Genomic DNA, 26185 nt, shown 5'->3' on the forward strand with positions numbered 1-26185 from the left:
TGGAAACAATGTGAGGTTTATCGGTGTTAGAATTGGTGATATATCCTCACAGAATGTAGCTGTGGATGACGTATCAGCACTGTTACCTATTACTGAAAGTGTTCATGAGGAATTGGTTTGGAAGGTAGTCAAACAAGAAAAAGTTGCTATCAATATATGGAACTATAAAGTGGATGATTATCAGAAGCTCCGTAGTCAACGAGCATCAGTACATTAGGTTGATAAATTGTGTAGAAAAGATCTTGACCGTGCATGGGAAAGATAAAGCAGTATCTAACACAAGCAATGCATAACTGCATACCAAGAGTTAAGTGAATAAATAGAGTAGGAGTAAGATGGATGAGCAGTGAAATCTAGCAAGTAGTGTTACAAAAGAAGTTATTAAAGAAGTAGAAGACAGTTTGCAGTGAACAGATGGCTGAAGAATGTAAATTGCATGCCAGAAAAGTGACAAGCATAGTTAAGAAAAAGAATGTGAGAGGAGATTGGCCAGTCAGGTCAAAGCTAATCTAAGAGAATTCTCTGCTATGTGACAAAGAGGAAAAATAATTATGGCAGTTTGACACTGGTGGATAGTTATGGTAGCAGAATAACCATAGCAAATGATATAGTGGAATTATTTAATGAACTCTTCATCAGTGTATATCATAGTGGTGTGAATGATTTTGTGCAGTATGTAGAAGGTGAGGCAAGAATTAAAGTTGAAAGAATACCAGCAAGTTGTGTATGTTGGAGCAGTGTCTCAGAATAGTAAGGTGAACAGTGATGTGCCTCATGGTTCTGTTCTTGGGCCTTATCATTAATAAATAAGTTAAATAGTATTTTATGTGGATTGACTGGGAATCTTCAAATGTTTGCTAGCCAGAGATCAGGGATGGCCTCTTGTTCTTCCCGTCTTAAAACCCACTCTTTTTATTAGAGACCAGGATCAGAGATTGGCTCTCTGAATGATACCAGCAAGTTGTGTATGATGGAGCAGTGTCTCAGAATAGGAAGGTGACCAGTGCCATGCTTCATGATTCTGTTTTGGGACCATACTATATAACTTATTTGTTAATGATATTTTATGTGGATTGACTGGGGATCTTCAAATGTTTGCTGATGATGCAAAGTTAGGGAGAATTATCTAGAGCAGTGCTAATGTTAATTCTCTACAGATAGATTTGAATAGACTTTTAGCTTGGAGAAATGAGTAGGGTTGCAGTTTTAATATTAATAAATACAAGGCTTTACGCTTTGGGATACCAAGATATAAGTCTATGTACTGTATTTGCAGAGCTGTACTTCAGGAAGTGGATGAGATTCAGGATCTTGAAGTGATGGTAGACTGTGGATGGAATTTCTGAGGGCACATCACAAGTGTTTTGCGAAGAATGCACATCGTACTGCTTCTATGATAAAAAGCACGAGGGGTAAGGAGGTGGTGGTGGTGCCTATATATAAGGCATTGGTCAGGCCGTATATGGACTATTGTACTCATATTTGGTCACCTCATTTTCATTATGGAAACATTACAGAGGATCCAAAGATGAAAACCAAAGTGATATCAAGACTCTGGAATGCTGGTTATGAAGAGTGTTTGAGAGTTTGTGGATTACAGGAGGAAAAGAGTAAATACGATATCCCTTCAAGTTAGTTAAGGGATTCTATGAGATTAATACAGAAGGAATTATAAAAAAAAATTGGTTTTAAGGGAAGAACAAGAGGCCATCCATGGAAGTCGTCAAGGTGTACTGATTTGGGGTGTGAGGAGTAGGTTTTTTTTTTTTTTTGCATGGAGTTGTTAGTAAATGGAATGCATTGCCAGGGTGCGTTGTGAATGCAGATAGTGTAAATAACTTCAAAGTTCATTATTATAAACATGGTATTGGGTGAGTGGGCCTCCCATGATGAGTCGGTTGACTGTATCAAAGTTATCAAAATAATAACAGTAATAATGGTTGTTAGAAAATTAGTAATATAACATTAATTGTGTGGTACTATCATAGTGCCCTATACATCCATTTAGGATACATATTAAAAAATGATGATCTAAAAAAAAATCTCATTGACTAAATTTTCATAGTTTTTATTTTTCCTTTTTTTAGGGAGTTGGTAGAGCTTATTTGGAACATTTGCTACAAAGCCGTCAATATGATGAAGCAGCTCAACTATGTCAAAGTATTTTAGGTACAAATAAATCATTATGGGAAGAGGAAATTTGCAAATTTGCTCAAATTCAACAGTTACGTGCTATTGCTCCATATATTCCAGTTGAAGATATTAAACTAAGTGCAGCCACATACGAAATGGTCCTGAATGAATTTCTGCAGTTTGATTCAAATGTAAATGTGAATTTTTCTGAATGCTTAAATTTGATTAATGCCATTGTTTTCTTACAGAAAGTAATAGCCTAATATTGAATTGAGATTGCACTCCTGTGATCACAGGATTTTGCAATTCAGAACGTTGTTTATTATGAAAATTCTTGATTTTGGAATTAAAAATATTCAGTATTACTAACATTGTTTTCTCTGATATTAAACAAATTATAGATGTGATTGGTTTAATGCTGTAGCAAGACAAGGTTAGAGAAAGTCATATTTTTTATTACTATTCTGTATTACATGTTCTTGTTGCTTAAGGTATGTATGCTTTATATAGACAGATAGGAAAGCCAATAATACATTGGCTCTCTGTCTCTCTGGAAATTTTTCAAATTATAATGGGCAGGATAACAAGTTAACATTAGTAAGGTGATGGAAACATTGTAGCAGTTACATTTTTACTTTATTCACTAATTATCAATCATTGTCTGTGTGGAGAAAGAGAGTATTTATCAGTCATTGCAGGTTGAGAAATATAGTATTCAGCAGGGCCCCACGTTCTGATTTTGTTACTTTTTTTAATTTAATATCATTACTGCTTTTCTTACTTTTTTAAAAAATATTCCTAATGTTTATTTGTAATGGCAGAAGTTTTCTAGAAGTTAAAAAAAAATGAGGTTAATTTTTTTTTTAGTTAACTTGATTGTTAAGTCAGTGAAGTTGGTAGGCTTGAGCAGGGGTCAGTAACCTTTTCAGACTCACGGGCCACATTCAACTGTTATTTTTCATAATCAGGCTGCAAGCATAGCACGAACAACGGATTCATTATGAATACTTTGCATCTTAAATATGTTTTGCTAAGCAGTCAAAGAAGCTTGTAATTTATTAATTTGATTTTTTCAAAGTTCACAGTTCAAATCCTTGTATTGGCTTTCATGTTGATTCTCATAATGATGTCTGATGTTATATTCTCTCATAACATCAACACTTATGTTTTCATAAGAGCATCATTAAACCTTCTTCCTTCATCTGTAATTTTACATTTTCTTGAACACATTTTTGAAATTATTTTTAACAACTATATATCTGAAAATAATAGTTGATGTTATTGAATTATATTAAACGATGGACCAGTGAACGCGACTGCAAAAGTGCGGCAAAATCTCGGTTGTCGTCGGATGAAGTCTCATTTCTTTTCCCCACTCATGACTCACATGGTTGTCTCATGCCAATTTGCGCTACGTATTCACGAAGTATAGGTATAAAATTATTTTTAATTTATTATTCATATTATAAAATGTATTATTTAAATAATTCAACATACAGGCCACATGCCATGTAAGTATGGTCAACCTTTTATTGGCCACCAAAAATGCACATTTGGGCTGCATGTGGCCTGCAGGCCGCAGGTTGCTGATCCCTGGTCTAGAGAATGAAAAGAGAAACATATATCAATATTTATTACCTTGTTAAATTGCTTATTCCGGATTATTATTATTATTATTATACAAACACTTCCATGGTGTCCAAAGACTCATCACCTGAGACCCAATCTATCATACTTTCCTTGAACCTATTAGCAGAAAAACCACTCACAACTGACTCCAGCAACCCATTCCACTCATTTACCACTCTTGTATCTCAACCCTGAAACATTTCCCCTGCATCTATCCTATAAAACCTTTTAAGCAACTTAAATGTTTCTATCATATCCCCTCTTTTTCTCCTATCAACCAACTTATGCAATCCACACAACTTCAGTCTATCCTCGTAGGGAACATTCTACAGGCCCCTCACCTCTGAATCCTCTCCACCACTTCCTCATCCCCATGAAATCCAAGAGATAGACTTGAGCACAGTAATCCAGATGTGGGCATATCAAGGCCTTATACAGTGGAATAACAACTTCTTAATCTCTACTTGTTAATGTGTTCTTCAATAGCCAAGTAATCTTATGGGCTACCTTAGCAATATGTCCTCTAAATTTTAACTCTCTGTCTACCACCACCCTTAAATCTCTAGCTTAATCTAAATGCATAACTTTACATTTCTCGACATTAAACTGATACCCCATTATCTTTTGCCCATACTGACAGCCTATTTAAATTGGCTTGATTAACTATTACTCTACTTGATTTTGCATCATCAGCAAACAACTGAATATTTTCTTTCAGGTCATTTCCTATATCATTTATGTACAAATTAAACAGCAACGGTCCAAGCACTGAACCTTGTAGAACACCACTAGTCACGTGTTTTTGCCTCAATTCTGTCCCTCCATATACCACTTTTTTGATATCTGTTCAGTAGCCATCCTCTTATCCACTTAACCAGTGTCATATCCATCCCCCATTTGTTCTAATTCGCATAACAGAGTATCATGTGGTATTCTGTCAGATGCCTTTGCAAAATTCAGCAAAATCATCTTGTAGCCATTTCTTTTATCCAATTCAGCTGTTACTCTATTCTAAAAAGTTAGTAAATTATGAAGGATGACTGACCCTTCACAGAGTCTTGTTAACCCCTCATACAGTATCGTATTTTATCCACCCAGAGATAATGATTGGTATATAATTTGTTACTAGTCTTAGAACCTCTCTTATATGATATTATGTAAGTGTGTGTGGTATTATATTTCACTGTTCTCAGAAGTTATTTTTATCTTTCAGAGATTAAAGTAATTACAATATTCATTATATACAGAAAATGAATTCTAAAAGGAAGTATACCAATAAATTTTAAATTCAACTTTAAATAACATTGGTATAATTTTCATGATGCAAATCCTCTTTTAATAATATAATATTATATATACAATATGTTAATTTAAATAATATATATATATATATATACAATAATTTATGTACACAAACACCAACTATATGCAATATTGCAAGTAGCAGAGAAATACCTGTACAAAATAAGAGGAAAATCTAAAAAACTTAGGGTAGCAAATGAAGTGATCTTGATATATATGAGTGAAATAGAAGAAAATACAATCAGGATGATAAGAATAAAGAATAATGCAAAAGAAGTGCAGAAGACAGAAAGAAAGTGGATAAATGAAAGATGCTAGGAGATTCACAATCTGATAAAAGAAACAAAACAGACATTGAATGCAGATTAATAAAGAAAATGCAATAATGTGGGAAATTAGAAGCATCATGTCCTGTTTCTTCTTGCTTTCAGCTTTTGCTTCTACAGTACTTCAATACAGGTAGTCTGTCCATTTTTTGGTCTACCAATTGTTTTTTTTTTTGTATTTGGCTTCCAGTCTTTTTCCTAGTTTAAATTTCTTTTTGGCTATTCTATTCTGATCTTCTTTTCTTTATCCATTTCTTTATAAGTTGTAACTAGCATTATTCATAAATCTTTTCATTTTATTATTTTATCAAGCTTTGTTTTATTAACTATTTTTTCTTAGCATTTTCATTTCTTATGTAGTGTTTATCTGTTTTATTTTAGATGTTTCTATTATTCTTTCACATGAATAAGTCAATATTGGTCAGACCATTTATTTAAAATGTTTCTTTTTCTTAGATCTTTATTTTCCATATAATTGAATTTAAACATCCTGATATTTTATTAGAGCTTCCATAGTTCAATTGGTGTAGATGATCCCTTTGGTTGAAAAGACCAGTGTTCAAATCCTGTCAATGACATAAGAAAACTTTATCAGATCTTTTCAATCAAAGGATGTGATCTCATATGGAAGTAGAGAGTTTTATCTCCCAGATATTCAGGTTTTTCGTCCCTCAGAACAGGCAAACTGGCCCTGTGAACACACTTTAATACAGACATGAAATACTTATTTGACCTATTCCTGGAAATTGACCTCTATTCAGTGGTGAGCTATAAGGGGCTCGCGTGAGCCCTTTGTTAAATTTTTCTCAAACTTGCGAGCCCATTGTTCTTCTTGTTTAATAATCTTGTAGAACTAGAAAATACCACCGTGAATGTATACATGCTACTATAATTGCTACTTTAAATTCATATGGATTTTCTGATAACTATTTAAAAAATCATTTCATTGCATTTTGTTCTGATGGAGCTAGTGTAATGTTAGGAAACAAACCAGGTGTTGCAATGAAACTTCTACAAAAATTTCCCAACGTTGTGATTTCGCATTGCGCTCATCGTTTATACTTAGCATTAGACAACTCAATAAAAAAACATTAAAGAAATAAATCATTTTGAAATATTTATGGATAAATTATATGCTTTTTATCATCAATCACCAAAAAATCAACAAGAATTAAATATGATTGCCAAAGACCTTGGTATTGATATTTTAAAGATCAGCCGTGTGTTTGGACTACGATGGGCAGCTTGCAGTTTACGAACGACTCTTGCTTTGTGGAGAAATTACCCAGCTTTATGCAAGCATTTTGCATCGAACGATAAATATAAGGGCTTTTTAAACCGACTTCACAATTTGGAATTTTTTAAAGATGTAGCATTAATGATTGATATCCTATAGGAATTATCATATCTGTCAGAAGTTCTACAAAGTCGCAATATAAGTATTATAAGGGCTAAGTTAGGCTTTTTTTTTGCTCGACGATGCAAGCCCTTTGTTAAAATTTCCATAGCTCACCACTGCCTATATTCAATCCATTCCCAAGAAGGGTGACAAGTCACTACTGTCCAACTACCACCCATCTCGCTCACATCAGTCCTGTCTCCAAAGTAATGGAAAAAATCATCAATTTCCAACTCCTCCACCACCTTGAAGCTACCCATCTAATAAACGACTGCCAGTATGGATTCTATCGCTGCTGATCAACAGGATATTTGCTCACATGTGTCACCCACCTCTGAATAAATGTCATGGAGAAGTTTGGCAAATCTCAAGCGGTTGCACTTGATATCTCCAAGGCATTTGACCGGGGTCTGGCACAAGGGCTTATTAAGAAAGTTGCCATCATTTTGTCTATCTCAAGACCTCTGTAGTTGGGTTGCCAGCTTTCTGTCTGGATGCACACTATGTGTATTGGTGGATGGTTCCTTATCCTCTGGTTTTCTTTTTCCTAATGGCTTGTACTTTAAGGCTTGTTTTGGTAATCTTTCTGTTTTCATTCTTTGAACGTGTTCCATCTATCTATGTTTATATTTTTTAATTTTTTCAATTACTGGTTCTTGGTTTAATTCTTTCATAATATCTTCGTTTCTTTTGTGATCAAATAGGGTATACTTTGCAGTTTTTCTCATAAACTTCATTTCTGCTGTTGTTAATCTTTGTTTGTCTTTTTGTTTTATTGTCCAGATTTCGCTTCCATACATTAAGACCGGTAGGGCTAATGTATTGTATACTTTTAGCCTGGTTTGTTTTTGAACTAGGTTTGGTTTAAATATAGAGCTAATTACTCCTGTTATTTTTAAATATTTTGCAATTTTTATGTTTATATCTTTTTCATTTTCATAAGTGATCATACATCCTAGGTAGTTAAATGAATTCACCTGTTCTAAGATCTTGTTATCTAATACTATTTTAGTTCTTGCTGGATCTTGTCCTTTAAAGGCCATAGTTTTTGATTTTTCCGTTGATATTATCATACCATAATCTTTGGATATCTCATTTAGATTTAAAATAGCTTTCTGTAAGTTATCTTCAGAATTTGTAATTATTATTTGGTCGTCTGCAAAGAGGAGAGTGTTTAAGTTAACTGTAGGTGAAAGTTTAATTCCTTGATGTAAATTTTTACTCCATTTTATTATTATTTCATTTAAGTAGATATTAAAAAGAGTTGCTGAGAGGGGACATCCCTGTCGGACCCCTTTGTTTATCTCTCTTGTATATGATAGCTCATGATTTAATCTTATTTGTATTTGATTATTTTCATATATACTTGTGACAGCTTTTAGGATGTTATTTGGTATTTGTCTTTCTTTTAATATGTTAAATAATATGTTTCTTTTAACTTTGTCGAATGCTTTTTCAAAGTCAATAAATGCAATATGTGTTTCTAAATTATATTCTCTTCTTTTCTCTATTATTAATTTTAGACAGAAGGCTGGGTCTATACATGATCGTCCTTTTCTAAATCCATTTTGTACCTCTAGAATAAAGTTTTCGGAATATTTCATTAGTTTGTTATTTAAGATTCTGCTGTATATTTTGTAACATGAATTTAGTATACTGATACCTCTGTAGTTTTTAGGGTCATCTCTATTACCTTTCTTAAAGATAGGAATCACAATTGCTTTTTTCCATTCTATTGGGGGGATACCAGTTGAGTAAATTTTATTTAAAAATAATAAGAGTCTTCCTTTGAATCTTGTTCCTGCGTATTTATATAGTTCTGAACCTAGCTTATCTTCTCCAGGTGATTTTCCGTTTCTTGTTTCTTTCAGATGATTTCTAATTCTTCTTCAGTTATTTCATTTTCGTTAATTGTTTGCCAGTTGTCTTTTTTAAAATATTTGTCTGTCCACAGTTCTGTGTAGTAATTTAGAAATTCTTCTAATTTCAATTCAGTTTTTAATTTTATGTTTTCTTTGGTATCTGCATTTAGGTGTTTCAAAATCTTATATACATTGGGTCTTATTTTATATAAATCATGTTCTAAATTAGAAACAAATTTATTCCATGATTCTCTATGTCTTTTTCTCACTTCTCTTTTAGCTATGGCGCTTATTCTTTTATGTTCTATTTCATCTTCTAATCTTTTACTGCTTAACCATTTGTGAGAGGCTTCTTTTTTCTTTTTGATTATTTCTTTGATTGTACCATCCCAGATCTTCATTTTTTTTCTTTTATTGAATGTTTTGGTCTTTTCTAAGCTTTCATTTGCTGCTGCATTTAGTATCGTTTTTATATTAAGCCATTCTATTTCTATTTCTTCATTTTGTTTTATTTTATCTAGATACTGGCTAATTCTTTGTTCATATAGCCATTGTACATTTTGTGTCCTTCAATAGTCTAGTTTTATAAACAAATGTTTCAATTTTTCTTTCTGTTCTTGTTACTTGTAGCCATTTAAGTGGTAATCTTAATTTTATTTTAACAAGGAAGTGGTCACTGCTTATTTCATATCCTCTGTGAACTCTAACATCTAGTGAAAATTTTGATGTCTTTTCATTTAATATGAAGTAATCTAATATTGATTTCCATCCTCTTGCTGCCCAAGTATATTTATGTATGTCTTTATGTTTATAGAAGGAATTCATTATTTTTAGGTTATTATAAACTACAAAGTCAATCAATTTCTTACCATTTCTGTTTAGAGTGTGTTCTCTATGTATTCCTATATTATTATTAATTTTCGTGTTTCCAATTCTTGCATTTAAGTCTCCTGCTAAAATTATGTAATCATTTTTATTTATTTTATTATATATGTTTTGTAGCTGATTATAAAAATCAATATTATCCTGTTCTCTTCCTTCTTCTGGGGCATATAAACAAATTATTGTTAAATAGCCTCTATCTATTTTTATTCTAGCTTCTATTATTCTTTCATTCCATAATTTATAACGTTTTAACTGTTTTGAAAGGGAGTTATGAATCCAAATCATGACTCCTGCTTGTGCTCTTTGGTCTCTGTCGACTCCACTGTATATCACATTAAAATTTTCAGTTCTCATAGTTCCTTTTAATTTTTTTTTTTGTTTCAGTGATTACTGCTATTTTAAAATTTCTTTCATTTAATAACTGGTCTAATTCTATTTTTTTATATGCTATTCCTCTTACATTCCAGTTTGCTATGTGTATTATATTTTGTCGTTTCCATTTTTGTTTTCCCTTTTCCATTCCAGGGTCGTTTCCCATAGATTCAATCCGATTATCTTTTTCTGTCAGCTTACAAGTATGGTTATGTTCTCCATGTCAGGGGACTAGCCTGACGATGGAATAGTTCAGTGGTAGGGCTGCTACCTTAAGGCTTCTGAACTCGCCTTCTTCCAAATTTAAACCCATAGGAGGAATAGGGTATATTGAAGGGGAAGGGTAGATTATAGAAGAAATATAGAGGTTTATAGAGAGGACATAGTTGTAAGGCCAGAAATGAAAAGACTCCATGGCCCTCGAGTACTCTAATAGCACAAGGGTCATAAAGTAAGAAGAGTTGGCTGATAAGGCCTTATAGGAAAGATTAAAGTAAGTGGGTCTTCCTCAAAGTAGAAGAAGGAGATGATAGATCCAGCTAGGGGTCCATGGGAGTGCTGCTTCCCTTACAATCAAGATGATGGCCCTGTTGGTCCACGAGTCCTTATTCAGTATATTCGGACCACCCCACCATATATATATATATATATATATATATATATATATATACACACACACACACGCACGCACGCACGCGCATGTACACACACATGGTGGGCTCCCCTACCCGCCACCCAGGGGACGCGCTCTCTAGGGGTTACAGGGTCCCCTGAGACAACCATAACTGATCATGTTAATTCAACCAGCTCACACTACTTTATGACATAATTATTGTCATGTTACCAGCAATTAGTGGCACTTTAGTTTAGCATACACAGCAAAATAAATAATATTACGTAAATATTATGTTGGCAAAAGTTTTTATACAAATGTATAAACAGGTAAAAAGTGTGCTGTAATTTGGACAAAAATGTTTTTTACTATAGCCTGTATATATTATACAAGGGAACCACAACATTCTTAGTTCTACAAGTCAGTGACCTGTAGAACTAAGAATCATTCCCATTATCCACTACTGTCATCACAATTTTAGCAATATTCCCCCAAAATTTTAGGTCCTTGTCCACAATAACTCCAAGATCTCTCATCTCCTCTACCTTTTCCTGGATATTTCCACCAATTGTGTACTCTATGTCGCATCTCTGCTTCCCAAATATTTAAACCTTACACTTCACAATATTGAATTCACATCCCACTCATTTACCTCCTATTCAGCCAGTGTATTAAAATCCTCTTGCAAAGCTATGGCATCTGCTCTACTGCTTGTCTTTGCATCATCTGCAAACAACTGCATATCACCATTCAGACCTCTTCCATTATCATCTACATACAAATTAAACAGTGCACCCAAAGCAGACCCCCTTGGGTACACCGCTAGTAACTTTCCTCTTCTGAGATATCACTCCTCCATAAACAACTAGCTGATACCTATCAGCCAGCCAGTCTCCAATCCAGTGCACCAATCTACTGTTATGTGGTAACTTATCAAAGCATTTGCAAAATGTAAATATATGCCACTGTGTATGCATCACCCTTATCCAATGCATTTGTCACCTTATTATAATAAGTAAGCAAATTGCTACACCACGCTCTTCCTTTAACAAATCCATGCTTGCCACCAAAGAGTATTTTTCTGTTGTCGACTCCTGAATCTTAGTGCTACCTAACTGCTATAATACTTTAAGCTAGAGCACCAGACATACAGACTGGCTTGTAATTCGAAGCCTTAGTTTTATCACCTTCCTTATGAATTGGAACAATTTTCCCCTCTTTCCACTCCTTTGGAAGTTGGCCCAGTGCAAGACTCGCATTAAAAAAATATGTAAAAGCTGTTGTTAACTCCCTGGAACCATTCCCTCAAAACAGTGAAATAGAATCAAGTCATACAGCCTTATTTACATCACATTTATTAACTTCCTCATATATCTCCTGCTCACTTACGAACAGTTCCACCTCCTTTCCCACTGAAATATAATGAAATAGAATGAAATACCTTGATAAATTGCTCATTAAATACCTCAGCTATATCCTCTGCAGCAGTTATCATTCCTCTATTTTCACCAGTTATTACCATCCTTCCATAATCATTCTTTCTTCTACTGGCCACATATTGAAAAAATTCCGTAGGAATTTTTTACACATTTTGTGAATGCATTTTTGTGCATTGTTTATATTGTGTTTACATGTGACGTTAATATTGAGTGAAATGAGTTTGGGGAATGATTCACTTGATTAGAAGTTCATATATCGGAAATAAGAATTGTAATTTAATGTTTTTGATAAAGTCCTAATATGGGGAGAGGAAAAAATGAGATTTTACCATTTTCAAATGAAGTGCTGTGATGAACAAAAGTGATGGTAGCTGCTTCTCTCACTTCATGATGAAATGAAAATCATATTCATTGATGGTGAAGCTCAAAGAGAGGAAGCCATCACACATGTGTGAGTAATATTACTTCATTACTCATAAAGTGTAAAATAAGTTTCACACATGTGTGAGTAATAAAGAACATGGTTACTAGAAAAATAGGGACTTTCAAAATGAGAATTTAGAATACTGTTTAAAATCTTTCATATAGAAAGAAAAACAGTAAAAAGTTATGAAGCATTTTATGTTATAATGGTAACTAGGAAAACGGCTATTACAGAAATTCTGAAACTTGATAATGGGTAATTCTATATGAAAATGTTAATAAGTTATCAAATGCTATGTTAGGACAGTAACTTTTATGTAGCTGTTCTAGAGAATAAGTAGCAACTTGAGTTTTAATGGTTGTTCATTTATCATAATAGTCCTTTATATTGATCCCATACACGAGATGTCAAAAGACCTCAAATATGAGCTGATTGTTGTTTTTTTTTGAAAAGCTGAGAGTTATCATTGTTTGAGAATACTTCATGAGGAAGGCTCTTCCAGAGGACAGAGGTAGATGGAATAAAAGAGGAAGAGGAGAAGTAGGTTTGGTGTGCTTACAGTTGCACATTAAAGAGATGTTGGGCACTAGCTGTTCTTCTATTAACAGGTTAACTGAAAGTGAAGGTATGATAGTTGCCAATTCATTGGAGCAGTGACCATGGAAGTACCTGACATTGCTGAAACACTGCATCTGTAAGATAGAGATTCAAGAATCTGTAAGAGAGGTATCATTAATGGGCCTAACCTCTGGATGGCATCAAGAATTTCAAGGGAAGTTTTAGGTAAACCACACCAAACATGTGAGCAGTATTCTAAGCATGGGTGGATTTGCGATTTGTATACAGTTAGGAGTTGGTTGGGTATAAAATAGTCTTTTGAACAAAAGAAAAAAATGCCTAGTTTCTTGAATGCTGAGGAGGCTGTTGATGTAATGTATTTATGCCAGGGGAGATTGGAGGTAAATGTTAGTCCAAGCAGAGAGATCTGATCTTATCTGGTGATATGTGTATCACTGAGAGTAAGGGTAGATGGGCCTGAGATCTCTTTTGTGAGAGAAAAGGCAAAATGTGTTTTGGTGACATTGAACATGACAAGGTTGTCCTCATCCCATTGAAGGATAGTATGAAGATCAATCTTTAATGCACTGGTTGTAGATGATCTTGTGGCCTGGGATGTCAGAGTACTGCATGGCTTGTAGGATGAGCAGAGAGTACTATTGTCAGCAAAGCTGTGGATAGGATTAGTGGTGATTGTAAGTAAGTAGGTCATTTATGAACAAGAGAAAAAGGGTAGGTGATAGGACACAGAGCCTTGAAGCACTTCAGCATTGATGGTGAAGCTCAAAGAGAGGAAGCCAACTACCATGACCCACAGAGAATTCCATGGAACGTGTCCATGACATAGAAAGAACAAGGTTGTTAACCTTAAAGGAGATCATAGGAAGAAAAGGTGTAGATATTTGGTTTACATTACTTTTAGAGGAAAAAAAAAAATTAAAATTAGAAGCATTATCTGTGACATTTCACATTTTGTGCTTTCCTATTTGCATATCAAATAAGCAAGCAACAAATTGTTGTGTTCTTTTCATGTATACTTATTTTTTATTTGTATTTCTCACTCTCTTTATTTTTCTAAAAATAATATTTCTAGTGAATAAACTCAAGTAACTCTAATTCTCCCTTACTGCATGTCAAAACAAAACTAGTTTCATTGTAGCACTGAGTATAGTATAATGTCCTAACAATGTATTTCAAAACAACTGATAAGGTAAATTTTTTCTGAGAATTTTGAAGATTATTGTTATTATTATTATTTATATATATATTTTTTGTTCTCTTACCCCCCCCCCCCCCAAAAAAAAAAATTACTTGTAGTTTTTGGAATTCATTTCCATGGAAAAACTTACTAGTCCTTTAATCTTTTTTGAAATCTCTGGATAAAAAGTTGGAAATGAGAAATTGTAAAGCTTTATTGAAACCTATTGATATGCCAATAGGTCATTGATACAAAATTTGTGATGTGTCATATTACAGCAGGATATGTCATTTTTGCAAAGTAACAATGTGTGTGTGTTTACACATAGTTTGATTACATTTTGAATGATTGTAGGGTAGAACAAGAATGGAATCTCTACCTTCACTTTTGTATTGACCACTTGAAAATAATTGAAAACTTTTATCTGATTGATAAGTAGAAAACATTACAAAGTTTTCTTTCTTGCTATCTTTCCTATTTCTCAAAGCAACATATAATTAAATCAAAATAAAATAATTAAAAAAAAAACAGCTGTAGAAAATGTTGTCATATTAGTTCATAATTATATGCAGCATTAATTTGGAGTTAAATGAGTGGGAAACTGATTGCAATGATTGTTTTGCTTGGTTTTGCTGCTCTTGTGAATATTGTAGGGTTATTTATTTATTATTATTAAGAGTGACCTCCAGGGAGTCAGGGACTCATCGAGGGAGGCCACATATTACATGCACCAGCTATCATACTTATTCTTGACTTCATTCATACTGCTTACACTTACAACATCCAATGGCAATCCATTCTAATCATGCAGCACCCTGTGAGACAAAAATATAGCCATTACCCTCTTTTTAGTGACATTTATTCTTAGCTTCCAAGAATGCCCTCTCGTCCTTTCTCCACCCTCCACAAATTGAAAAATGATATCAATTGAAATCCTGTATGACTCCCCCTTCAGAAGTCTGTAAGTTTCTCTCATATCACTCCTTTCTCCTGTTTGCTAGTGTCTGCAGTCTACAAATTCTCAATCTGTCTTCAGAATCGGTATTCCACAATCCTGATATAATTTTTGACACTCTCCTTTGCACTCTCTCCTGTTGGAATGTCCCACCTAACTGACTGTTCCATTTTTGTTGGTTTGTTAATCTTATCTTTACCACTTTAAATTCCGTTTTTCTTAGTTAGTTGTTAATTGATGCTCATCTGAATATAAAAAAAATTATATTATACTGTGCCACCCTATATTCAGATCAGTATAAATAATATAGAGGAATCAATCATCAACTTTACTTATATTATCACTTTATCTTCATGCCAAGGTTATTAATAGCTTTTAAGGCTTCCGCAAAGGTCCGATTACTCTTCTCAGTGGTGCAATGAAAGAAAATCAGCCCAACACCAAGTTTAACTCAACAAAAGAAAACATTTAACATGGAATAGTACAACATATACATTCAAGTATAACTATCTGCAAAAGGTTATCAAATTGAACAATTACAAAAATTCATATTCAGATGTTAGTAATTTCTTATTTAGGTTTGAGGATTATGGCTAATATCGACACTTCTTAATTCTTAAAGCATCAGTAATTCTTTTACATAGTTCTCTCTACCCAATTAGATGAATTAAATCATAAATATATTAGCTCAGTTTAAAGTATTCAGAATAATTACAATCCATTAACTAACAAACATTCACCCTTCAATTCTTTATGCTCAGTCAATCAAATTGAAAATAGTTCTTAAAAGTTTAACTTTCCAAATGTAACAATATCTAATCTTATGACAGATATTTCTATACTCTATCTTAGTCAGTTAACACTTAACAGAACAACATAGCGCTTATCATTTCGAAGGCAAAGTACTTCAATACATCTTACATCCAACGATTAATTGATATAATCTACAGCCAAGGTGAAAACATGTCCGACAGAGTTAACTGTTATTGCTTCATACAGTTATGGAAAGGACAATTCTTACCAGGCTACAGCTTTTACACATCGAATTCACATAGGCACATTTGAAATTCTTGTTGACTTATACTTTATGGCAACATAATTCAAAGAAATCTTCCACTATAATAACTGAATTTTAGACACAGAAATACTCAAGTCTTGATGCACTTGGTTTAAGTTATCTACTAATTCCTTATTCTCTTCTGTGTATTAACTTCAGTTCTGCACTATTCTTCCACTAACCATTTGGAGTTTATCATAGTATCAGAACTCCCATAGAAGTTCTGATACTAGTCGATTTTTGGCATATATTAATTCCCCTTCTGCCACTCACTAACTATCTCTATGCTGTCTCTAGGGCTTCTCCTTTTTACTCTTTTTTTTTCTTTACGAATTAACTCTGTTCTCTCTTTCCTGCCAAAGTCCAGTTCTGCCCAGTTCAGCTCATAACAACTCGCTTCTCCCTTTGTATACAGTACTCCATGCTCCAATCATGTGCTACCTAAAAATAACTCCGTTTCCTTGACAGTGACCAATCAAATCTCATTAGCAGAATTCCTTAAATTTACTTTCACTTTCATTTACAATAATAAAAAACATATATCGCAGTTTATATAAAGTACATTTAAATTTATATACACAATTTCTTACAATAAATTTTACAGAATAAAGTAATTTAAATGAATGATATTTTTATACAGTCTTTTTATTACTATTACATATCTTAAGATTATATTATTAAATAATAACAAACAAAACTCAAGGCAACTATATGAATAACACATAAGCTAGAGACTAACAACAAATAATATTTACAAGTCTTGCTTATGACATGAAGGATTATGTTAAATATGAATGCAGTATTATAATTTACAAAATACTTTCATTCACAATTTAACACTCCGCTATATCAGAATCACGACAGAAACCAGGTGGCCAGACCTGTGCACAGTAGTCCAAGCGAGGTCTTATCAAGGCCTTGTAACAAGGCAAAATGACATCCCTATCTTTACATTCATTTGCATTGCAATTATCTTTTGAGTTGTATTTGCAATCTTTGCTACCTGGCCCCTAAACTTCAACTTCCTATCTACTAACACTCCAAGATCCCTAACCTCATCAGTTTCTTCCAGCATAATCCCACCAATATAATACGACATTGGATATCTAATCAATTTGAAGTGAATGACTTTACATTTACTGACATCCATTTTCCCATGCCTACAGTTCCAGCCTATTCGAATCATTCTTCAAGTACTGCATATTACCAGCATTCCTGATTACCCTACATGTCTTTTCATCATCAAATAGCTGTATGTCACTTATCAAATCCTTCCCAATATCATTAATATACAGATTGAGTTACAGTGGACTAAGCACTGATCCTTGTAGTACCCCACTAGTTACCTTCAATCTTGCAGACTCACATTCCCTGTATACCACTTTTTGATATCTGTCAGTCAGCATCCATTCCAAGTTAATATTCTATAATCCAAATCCATATTTTCCAATTTATGCAACAGTGTACCATGCTGTATTCTGTCAAAAGCTTTAGCAAAATCCAAAAGTATTATCTTTTAATTGCAGCATATTGATAGAATTCTTGTGGGTTGTCTTTTGCACGCAGAGCCAGTTTCTTTATATACTCAGACTTTGCTTTCTGTACAACAGTTGTGACTATTCTAGCCTGCTGCTTTTAACTTTCATAACAGGACATCATCCTTATGTACACGGTATTCCTTCCACATCATCCTTTTTTTACAAATCTCTTGCTTTGTACGATTACACATCCATTTGACTCCTACCCTATTTATTCTTCAAACTCTTGGAACACAATCTGATATCGCATCATTTAAGTATTGTTTAAATGTTTACCATCCAGCAACCAATTCCATTCCACTGAACTCGGTATACTCTTCAGTTGGTCATAATTTCCTGCTTTGTAGTTCATCATGTCTTTTCTGAATGGAACATACATAAACTTAGTCACTTCTCAAGTGAGTAACGTATGATCACTGTCACCAACTGGAGGCAGAACAGTTACATCTTTAACTGAAAGTCCCTGTGACACTATAATCAAATCTAACACTCTTTAACCCCTCGTTTCTTCTGTCACATGCTGTTTGAGGAAGTTGTCCTGTAACAGCTCAATAAACACATTTTCATTCTTCTCGTGAGATTCTGCTGCTACCCAATCAATATTTGGATAATTATTTAATTATAATAAATTTAGTTTAATCCTTTATCCAAGTGTGAGCAAACCAAGTTAGCTCCTGAAAATATCTTCAGGACTGGGGTAACTGATGTTAGCTTGGTCCACCTTTGCTACGAGTTGCCTGGTCTTGTACTACCTTACCCCAGTCCTGAAGATATTTTCAGGCACAAACTTTGTTTGCTCACACTTGGATAAAGGATTAAACTAAATTTATTATAGTCTAACCAAGTGAAAATAAACTTTCAACATCTTTCTCTAAATCCAGAGTAATTTAATAAAAAGGTGGCACACCTTTTGGCAACTCCTATAGGTAAAGATGACCTCGCCATTGCTTCTGCCTGATATCTCCACTTCTAGGCCTGGCTCCCACTGAAGAGACCTCAATAAAGGTCGAAACTAGTCTGGGTAGTGGCCCTTCCCTTAATGTATAACATTATACTTATCCGCAAGGAGATGTGTTTTGCATTATGGGAGATACTGAGATAGGAGTGATGTTAGTTTGGTCCACCTTTGCTATGAGTTGCCCGGTGTTGTACTACCTTACCCCAGTCCTGAAGATATTCTCAGGTGCAAGCTCTGTTTGCTCACACTTGGATAAAGGATTGAACTAAATTTATTATAGTCTAACCAAGTGAAAAATAAACTTTCAATTATTTAATTAATAATAATTAAATTAAATAATATAAAATAGAAACATTGCTAGGCAGTTATGTATACATCACCAGGAAAAAGAAATCAATTTTATGTAATGCATATTTCAAAAGGTAAATAATTTTTTTTTATAACTTGAAATTACTGTTGAGAATTTCTATACTATGAAGATAGTTCACAAATACTAGTTTAACATGAAGATTCCACTGAAAAAAAAAATTGAAACTGAAATGTCGTGTGTGTGTGTGTGTGTGTGTGTACACATACCAGCCACTAAATTAGAAACCCTTATACAGATTTACATAAACATCACTTAAGCAGTGTATGCAAAATACTTGGTCATATATATCACCAACCCTTCTAGGCAAATGCTGCTGGTCAGTAATCGTCAGAAGTCCTGATCACAATGGGAAAAACAAAGGATCTTTTAGAGTCATAAAGAGCTTGTGGGTGCCTATCTAGCTGGAGTATAATTTTGAAAACAGCAGTTCTGTCCTAGTTTCTCAAAAGGTGAGATATCCATGGGGTTAAATCAGTGGAAAAATAACCTGCATTGCTTTTCTAAGAGGCATAACTGTGGTTCTAAGATTGTCTTCAGGAATGAGATCACTGTCATCTGAGAAGTCCTGTATGGGCAAACAGAACTTTGTGTCCAGCAATTGACTGAAGTATTTAATGAAGGCTGTTCCCAGCCCATATTTCATGGAACTATGCACAGGGAATTAAAGAGGATCTGGATTGGCAGTCACATGCCTATATGGAAACCACTGGTTTTTGTGAAGAACCAGAACGTTTGTCTACAGTGGTGTCAGAAATATTGTGACGGGACGCTAAAAGATTGGAAAAAATGTCATGTTGTCTGACAAGTCAAGGTACACCTTGTTCTGTACCAGTGGTGGGACACTAAAAGATTGGAAAAAATGTCATGTTGTCTGACAAGTCAAGGTACACCTTGTTCTGTACCAGTGGTAGTCAGAGAGTTTGGCAGGAGCCCCATGAACCCAGCTTGTTTTGCAAACACAACTCAAAGTTCTAGAGGTAATGTCATGGTGTGGGGCATGTTTTGTTAGTATAGAATGGGCTCCCTGATATTGCCAGATAGTCAGGTGTCCTCTAAGGGATATTTGAACATTGTTGCTGATCAAGTTCATTCAGCAGGTGACAACTGTTATATGGATGACACTGCAACTGTTCATCATGCAAGAATTGTTCAGCAATGGTTCATTGACTTCCACCATCTTCCCTGGCCACCACAATGCCCAAATCTGAACCCCCATTGAGAATGTATGGAACATTTTAGAAAAACAGATCTGGGATCAAAGTCCTCTTCCATCAAATCTAGCCATTTAAAGGACTGTCTGCTGAATTCCTGCTATGTTGTAGACAATGTAATCCAATACCTTGTGGAATCTGTGCGAAACTGTATGTGTGCTGTAATTTGGGCTAAAGGAGGTCCAACATGCTATTAAATAAAAGTTTCTAATTCAATAGTTGGTGTGTGTGTATTAGTAAATCAGTTAATGTATGTTTGACAGATTTAGACTGGTTGCTTAAACTAGTCTTCAAAAAGTTAGGCTAAAGCAGATCATTGTACTCCTTTTGAGAATAAAAGATGTTAGGGGATTTAATTTATTCAAGTTTATTTTATTAGTAATAATTTATATTAATTATGATATTGTTTTATTATAAACAGTTTGTTTGTGTCGTTTAATTTCAGGGTTTCTTAAAATGGATTCAGAAATGGCCTCCTGATCTTTATAATGTCTCTGCAGTTGTAACTGCTGTTATGGAACGTACAACAATTGCACTAGATGTGTATTTAATGGAGAGCCTTGGAGAACTCTATATTTATCAAAAGAAATATGACAAGGCTTTATCTATATATCTTCAGTAAGAATTTGGATTATTTGCACATTACTATATTAATAATTACTATTATTATTTGCCCATTATAAATGATAGTCTAAATCTTGTTTCATAATTATTTCAGCTCATGAACATTTCACAGCTTAAAATTGTATTTAAATACCTATATGTTTTACTCATTCTCATAAGAATACAGATTATATTTTCTGATTTCCTCCATGTTTTCATAGATTTCATCTTTTCACTGCTGATTTTTTGAACAGATTTATTACAGCAGTTATTCAGTTAAGGAACATCATGTCTTATACTAGTTTTATTTAAGAGTATAACATTACCTGCACAAAGTGAAGAGATGAGTTTTAAATATATCTGATTGTGATATATGTCACATTTTTTTCATATTGTGATCCTTGTATAGTGTTCACTTTCTTCAATTAAACTTTTGACTTTCTACTTAAGTAGAAGAATGCAACCTGCAGATTGAGCATAACCAAAAATTTATGGGATCATGTGTGCGTGCACACACACACACACACACACTGCTACTTGTCTTGGATGATCTTCATGCAAGTTATGCAACATTTGAATGTGGTAAGGTTTTTTTCTCTTCAGAGTCAAATACAAGACTATATGAATTGTTGGTTTTGGGTACATACATTCAGGATTCATTCCTCCCTGATAATTTCATGTGCTATTCAAAGAATTTTGCAAACAGATTCAGCGTTTTCTCATGCTTCCTTGGTGTCCAGATCTCTCTTCATCATGCACAAATATCGAGTTCTTTTAAATTTATTGACAGTTTTTTGTTTAGAAGTATACATATAATCATGTTGTTTTAAGGATACTTGCGACATAAGACTGAGTGATATAATCACGTAATCACAAGAAAGATATTTATTTAACCAAATATTTCGGTCTGGAAATAGCAGACCATCGTCGGTGGTATTACAAGAACAGTTTAAAAAATATACAAGCTAGAATACTAACAATAGATCGTTGAAATTAGAACATGCCGCGTGATGTTATATCACTAAGTATGAAACGAAATATTTTGAAGTAGAAAATGTTTCTACTTCAAAATATTTCGTTTCATACTTAGTGATATAACATCACGCGGCATGTTCTAATTTCAACGATCTATTGTTAGTATTCTAGCTTGTATATTTTTTAAACTGTTCTTGTAATACCACCGACGATGGTCTGCTATTTCCAGACCGAAATATTTGGTTAAATAAATATCTTTCTTGTGATTACGTGATTATATCATTCAATACATATAATCATGTTGTTGACACATTTGTGTGAGATGTCTTGTATTATAATTATTATTACTCAGGACGTTGATGGATGTCCCCTCCGACAAAACTCATTATGGAAGGCCTATCTTAGACAATATAGTCTATCATGCCATTCCTTAAACTCATTTGCTGTCTGCTCTGCACTCTTACCACCTCAGGTAATACATTCCATTGTACAACCACACTCCATGCAAAAAAAGCCGCCTTTTCACCCTCTTGCAGTTTATTCTCTCATCTTCCAGGAATGATCCCTTGTTTTGCCATTCAAAAAATTTCCACACTGTCAATCGTGTGTGTGTGTGTGTGTGTGTGTGTGTGTGTGTGTGTGTGTGTGTGTGTGTGTGTGTGTGTGTGTGTTCTGTCTACCAAACTCAGCAGTTTGCATGTCCTCAGTATATCCTCACAACCAACATTGTACAGTCCTATATATGTTCATAGAAACCACATCACCTGCTGTAACTATAAATTAACTCTAACCATCACTTACTCTATTTACTTGCTTTATCCTTGGTATGCAGTTATACATTACTGGTGTCAGATACTACCCTATGAATTTCCATGCACTGTCAACATCTTTTCTGCATCTCATCTACCCAACATATCGATGCTCATTGACTACATAGCTGCACTGTCAACATCTTTTCTGCATCTCATCTTCCCAACATATCAATGCTCATTGACTACATAGCTTCCCATAATCACTCATAATACTTCCACATATATTCCATTTTTTGGCAGTAACCTTTTCTTGTTTCACCACTTCTCAAATAAGTACTTCATGATCACCCTCACCAACTGGTGGCAGTGTTAATAGGTCATTAACAACATCTTTTGAAAGGTTAAAGCCTGTAGTTGCTTCAGTCACATGTTGCGTAAGATATTTATCTCTCAAAAATTCAACAAACTCGCTCTCCATGTTCCCATATGCTATCTCCCCCCCTTCCATTCTATATTCCTGTGATTAAAGTCTCGCATCAGGATCACCTTCTTTTTACATGCCTAACCAATTTGCCTAAACATTTCACAATCAGTATTCTCTACATTTCCTGGGCCTTTAACAGCATCCTGTCAGATATACTAGTCTATTTTGCAGAGACAGTTTCTCTGCAATCATTAACAGTATTCCCCTTTCTCTTTTCACCTTCCTTCTGGAAAATTGTATATCTTTCCATTTGTATTCTTGACTTCACATCATCCTTAGACAACCAAGTTTCACTTATACCAATTATCTTTGTGCTTACTGACTCAATGCAACAAACTCAGCTTTTTTTTTTTTTTTTGAATACTCCTTACATTTGTGTACAAACATACACAAATCCCTTTGTCCCAAATGTCCCTTTGGCTTTGAGGCCATTCTAACCAGCACCAACATTCTCTACTCTAGCTGCTATACCATGCCCTTCAGTCTGACCACTCCTGCCTAATCCTGACTCTGATTGCCATTTATACATCTCAACCCTCACCTTGTGCTACTACAGCCACGTCTTCAACTTCATATCTATCTTCATTCTGTAGTACAACCGATTTACCTATGCTATACTGCTTCACAAGTACCCTTTTGCTAGCTATGTTAGCCTCTTGATTCTATGCCGTCTCAGCAAACATGCCCAACACCAAACCCATTCAAATGCAATCCATCAGCTTCAACCCATTCCAACTTTTGTTCAAATTTACTCCACAGATTCATAAACTGTGAACCCCCTTTGTTTCACACAACTTGGCAATCTTGCTATTCATCATCTCTGCTCTCTTCATTTCACTACCATCATATCTGGGCAATATGCTAATGACTTTTCCTTTATTGTTATCCTTTATTTTCCTCAGCTTCCTGAAGTCCAACTGAGTCATTTGTACCCACAGCTATGACTAATTCTGATACCTGCCCTTTCCTTCTCTGCAAAGCATCAATTCTTTTTTTGTGTACTCTATTAGTCATGACACCTCTAATGATAAAGTCCCCATGCAGTGATACACAATTATCCCTTTGGCCCTTTTCTTCATAATTGTAACTTCTTCCTTCTCATTCACATCAGGTAAAACCTCATATTTAGGCGTTTGATCTCATCTTCCAGATGCTTCATTTTCACGAATTCTTGCCTAATCTCTTCTACTATAGTCCGAACTCTAGCTGCCATTTCTAATCATTCTAACCAATAACTTCTACACTTGGTGGACACAATTCCTCTGATAAAGTTTTTCTGATATTCCTCACACAAAATTCCTCTGATATGATAAAATTATCCTTAAAAATATGTGCGTGTGCATTTATTAATGCAATTGTATACGTTAGTGTTATTGGAACTCCCATGTGGTACAGTTGTAGTCTGATACAGGAGACTTAAATGTAGTTTTAAGTAGTAAACTTTCTTACCATATGTTGTAATCTTAGGGATTAACACAGAAATGCTGTGTATATATAATTGTATGGGTGTTTTTAGTAGTGTTCATATGTGACATTATTACTGTACTACATGCGAGCACTGTAGTAACTGGCATGCTTGTTACTTATTTTTAGAACAGCTGTCGCCGGGAGGTAACAAGAATGCTAGTAAGCAAATAGTAGATAAGCAAGGAAGGGGTGCTGATAAGGTATAATACACAACTCAGTTAAGTTCTCTGATCTTGGAAAAGTTTTTATATGCATCTTTAATTATTGCCCAATGATACAGAACTGTGAAGTTAATATTTGAAGGACAGTATAATGTATCAAGCCTTTGTATATGAGAAGCAGGTGATATATGTTCCAATGGAATCTACAGCAAAGTTCCTGTTATTGGAGGTGCATTTTGAACTGTTCAGTTAATGTGTTCGTATTGTTTGAGTTATTATTCCTCTTCCCTACTTCAGCAAAATGAAAGAAGGATACATTAAGGAAACATGCTTACTGAAAGGAAGACGTATGCAAGTATAATAATTAAATGAGGCCTTTTAACTTTGACCGTATTCTAAGGAATTTCAGATAAGACGGAATGAATTATTGAGTAAAACAACAAAATAGCTGAATACTATGTTCAGTTTGTTTTGCAAAGAGGTAACATGCTAATATTACCTTGTTACCTCTTTGCAAAACAAACTTTTTAGAGATGATAAAGGTGACATGAAAATGGGGGGAAAAAGTTATCCTTGAAGTATGGAATAATTACTTCAAAATATTGCTAAATAAAACAAGCAGTGATAGCACAGTGGTAAAAAGCACTCAACAGGCATACAGTCAGGAATACATATCCATACTTGAAGTAGAAAAAGCTGTCAAAGGCTTGAAATGTGGAAAGGCAGCAGGAGTAGATGATATTCGACCAGAAATGCTAGAGTATGGTGGAATAAAAGTCTTACAGTGGCTGCACTGCATAGTTCAGAATGCCTGAACTATGGACAGAGGGATGAATTCCTGATAATTGGAGTAGAGCTCTCATAGTACCCATATATAAAAAGGGAAATAAAACTGAATGTGAGAATTGCAGAGGTATTTTCCTACTGAGTGTTCCTGGTAAGATTTATGCAGGTATACTTGAGAAACGGCTGAGAAGAATTGTGGAAGAAAAGTTGGTGAACAACAAGCTGGATTCAGGCCAAATAGAGGCTGTCAGGATCAGATCTTCACTTTAAAACAAATAGTTGAGAAATCATGGGAATATAACAAAAGATCTGTATTTAAGTTTTGTTGATTTGGAAAAGGCATATGACAAGGTGCCAAGAGAAAAGCTATTCAACACGCTACAGTTATATGGTGTCAATGGAAAATTATATCAAGCAATACTTAGTCATTATTTGAGTTGTAAGTCAGCAGTTAGAATTGAAGGAAGTACAGGAAGAATGTTAACTCTGGTGTGAGACAAGGATGTACATTATCCTCTCTGTTATTCATTATCTATATGGATCACATTATGAAGAAAAGTGGTATTAAACATGATATCAGAATTGGAGAGGTTAATGTCAGCTCTTTGCTTTATGCGGACGATGTTATACTTCTAAATAAATCTGCTACAAGTCTGCAAGATTCTCTGATTAAATTGAATAACTCTTGTAATAGATATGGTATGAAGGTCAGCAATAAAAAGACAAAG

At 34.2% G+C, this 26185-nt stretch overlaps 1 protein-coding gene across 1 annotated transcript in view; it reads left to right on the top strand.

The window, feature by feature from the left end:
- The window catches only part of lt (vacuolar protein sorting-associated protein light), a 356245-nt gene that overhangs the window by 204625 nt on the left and 125435 nt on the right, over nucleotides 1–26185 (top strand). Inside the window, exons 14-15 of the mRNA XM_090394164.1 lie at nucleotides 2088–2324; nucleotides 20675–20847. Coding sequence (XP_090250290.1) covers nucleotides 2088–2324; nucleotides 20675–20847 — 410 coding nt within the window. The remainder of the gene's footprint in view (nucleotides 1–2087; nucleotides 2325–20674; nucleotides 20848–26185) is intronic.

This window comes from Typopeltis vanoorti, chromosome 6 (genome assembly GCF_054136105.1).
Source record: "Typopeltis vanoorti isolate ZY-2024b chromosome 6, IOZ_Tvanoo_1.0, whole genome shotgun sequence".
Classification (NCBI taxonomy): Eukaryota; Metazoa; Arthropoda; class Arachnida; order Uropygi; family Thelyphonidae; genus Typopeltis; species Typopeltis vanoorti.